The sequence below is a fragment of the Micromys minutus genome (genome assembly GCF_963924665.1).
Source record: "Micromys minutus genome assembly, chromosome: 2".
NCBI lineage: Eukaryota > Metazoa > Chordata > Mammalia > Rodentia > Muridae > Micromys > Micromys minutus.
The window spans coordinates 45,491,590-45,494,000 of NC_137971.1; the positions used below are offsets into that span (position 1 = coordinate 45,491,590).

General features: G+C 36.7%; 1 protein-coding gene across 1 annotated transcript; it reads left to right on the forward strand.

Moving 5' to 3' along the window:
• Window positions 1-1,460: 1,460 nt before the first annotated feature.
• LOC308417537 (olfactory receptor 9I1-like) lies at window positions 1,461-2,411 on the forward strand (the record flags this gene model as incomplete). Its single annotated transcript, XM_080912914.1, has 1 exon — window positions 1,461-2,411. One exon carries the CDS (start codon window positions 1,461-1,463, stop codon window positions 2,409-2,411), a length of 951 nt encoding a protein of 316 aa, XP_080769040.1.

Genomic DNA, 2,411 nt, shown 5'->3' on the forward strand with positions numbered 1-2,411 from the left:
ATCGGAAAAGACATTTTTAAAGATATACAGATAAAAATACTGAAAATTATATGAGTGCAATATATTATATTTCAGAAAAAGAAAAGGATAATTTCCAAATGTTTAAATAATATTAGGAATAATAGTACCAAAAGTGACTTTATATAGGCCTTTCTGAGCTAGACATCAATCTTTATTTCTTTCAGATATTAACTCTTTTAATACTCAAAATTACCTTAAAATATATGAATAATTTTTCTATACTATATGTAAAAAAAATAAGCAAGAAGAGGCAAGATACATTGCCAAAGCTACCTGATAAAATGAAGAATGAAAGACAGTATTTTGAATATGGTAACCTCTGAGCCACGTGCTAAAGAATGGAGTCCAGAGCAAAACAAAATAATCATCTAAGACTTCTTGAGGAAACATCTAGCTATCTGTCTATCTCTCTATCTGACTGTATATCTCTCTGTCTGACTGTCTATCTTTTATCTATTTATCTATCTATCTATCTATCATCTATCTATCTATCTATCATCTATCTATCTATCTATCTATCTATCTGTCTGTCTGTCTATGTATCAATCTAGCTATCTATTTATACATCTAAGTATCTATGTATCATCTATGCATCTACGTATCTATCTATGTATCTATCTATCCACCCCTCAAGCTATCCATCCATCCATCTGTCCATCCATCCATCCATCCATTTATGTGTATGTGTTGTGTGTTTGCACACCTGTGTGTGTGTGTGTGTGTGTGTGTGTGTGTGTGTGTGTGTGTGTGTATTCGTGTGCTCTTGTAGTGTGCAGTGTGTAAGCCCAGGATGGCTATAACACACTGAGGAGATAAAGGGATAACTTTCCACAATTGGCTATCTATACCCACTTTCTCAGACATGGAAACTAATTTACATTATCCAGCCTATGTAAGTACCTCTATGATCTGAGCTGCCTTGCTTCTTGATGTAGGCATTTTCTGAGACTGCTTAAAGAAATGTATAACCAGAAAAGATACTGAATATATTTCAGAAGCAAGAAGAAGATAAAATTTATCATTATCAAACTTCTATAAAATATCATGAAAAGATGAAATTACATGACTTCAAGTGTTAGGAAATGTTACATTTAGGTCACTTGTAAATGGTGTTGACAGACAGATTCCATCAATATATACAATATAGTAGGTGTGTGGTAACATTGAAATAGATGTTGCCTTGGCTAATTCTAAACCTGAGGCTCACATGTGTCTTCTTTTCACAGAAAATTCCAAGGATAAACCAGAATTAATCTGAATCAGAAACAACAGCAAGAACTGTTCTAGAAAGATAAGCCTAGTTCAGGATTTCTGAAACAAGTTTTATAAATAATCTCAGAGTTGGAAACTCAGCTTCTTGCTCAGAGGAAAGGACTGTGTGACTTTGTCTTTGTATTTACTTCCTTCTCATATTTGGATTAACAATACACATTAGATCTATGGCTAAGAAAAACCTCACAATTGTAACCAGGTTTGTTCTCAGGGGCTTTATTGACCTGCCCAAATGGGAGGTTCCCCTTTTTCTGGTGTTTCTCAGCTTCTATCTTATCACCATTTTGGGAAACTTGGGCATGATCATTCTTATACAGGTGGATATACAACTCCACACCCCAATGTATTTTTTCCTGAGCCATCTCTCTCTATTGGATGCCTGCTACACCTCAGTCATTACCCCTCAGATTCTGGCAACACTGGCCAAAAACAAAATGACAATCTCCTATGGCCAATGTGCTACCCAGTTCTTCTTCTTCACTATCTGTGCAGCTACTGAGTGTTTCCTACTGTCTGTGATGGCCTATGATCGCTATGTTGCTATTAGTAAACCACTGCTCTATACTCTAGTAATGAATCCTAAAAGATGCTGGAGTTTGGTGGCTGGAGCCTATGTTGGTGGGTTATTTGGGGCCGTCTTAAGAACCACATGCACCTTTTCCCTCTTCTTCTGTGAAGATAATCAAATCAATTTCTTCTTTTGTGACCTCCCACCCCTGCTGAAGCTGGCCTGTAGTGACACAACAAATATTGAGATTATAATTGTCTTTTTTGGGAACTTTGTCATTTTGGCCAATGCCTTGGTCATACTAATTTCCTACTTGCTCATCATCAAGGCTGTCATAAATATAAAATCTTCAGGTGGCAGGGGTAAAATGTTCTCCACATGTACCTCCCACCTCATTGCTGTGGGTCTGTTCTTTGGGACTCTTATCTTCATGTACATACGGAGCAGCTCAGGCAAATCTTTAGAGGAAGACAAGGTAGTATCTGTCTTTTACACTGTGGTCATCCCTATGCTGAACCCTCTTATATATACCCTGAGAAACAAGGATGTGAAGGCTGCCTTAAGAAAACTTACTGGTAAATTCCAGGTGTCTCAAACTTTGCAAAATTGA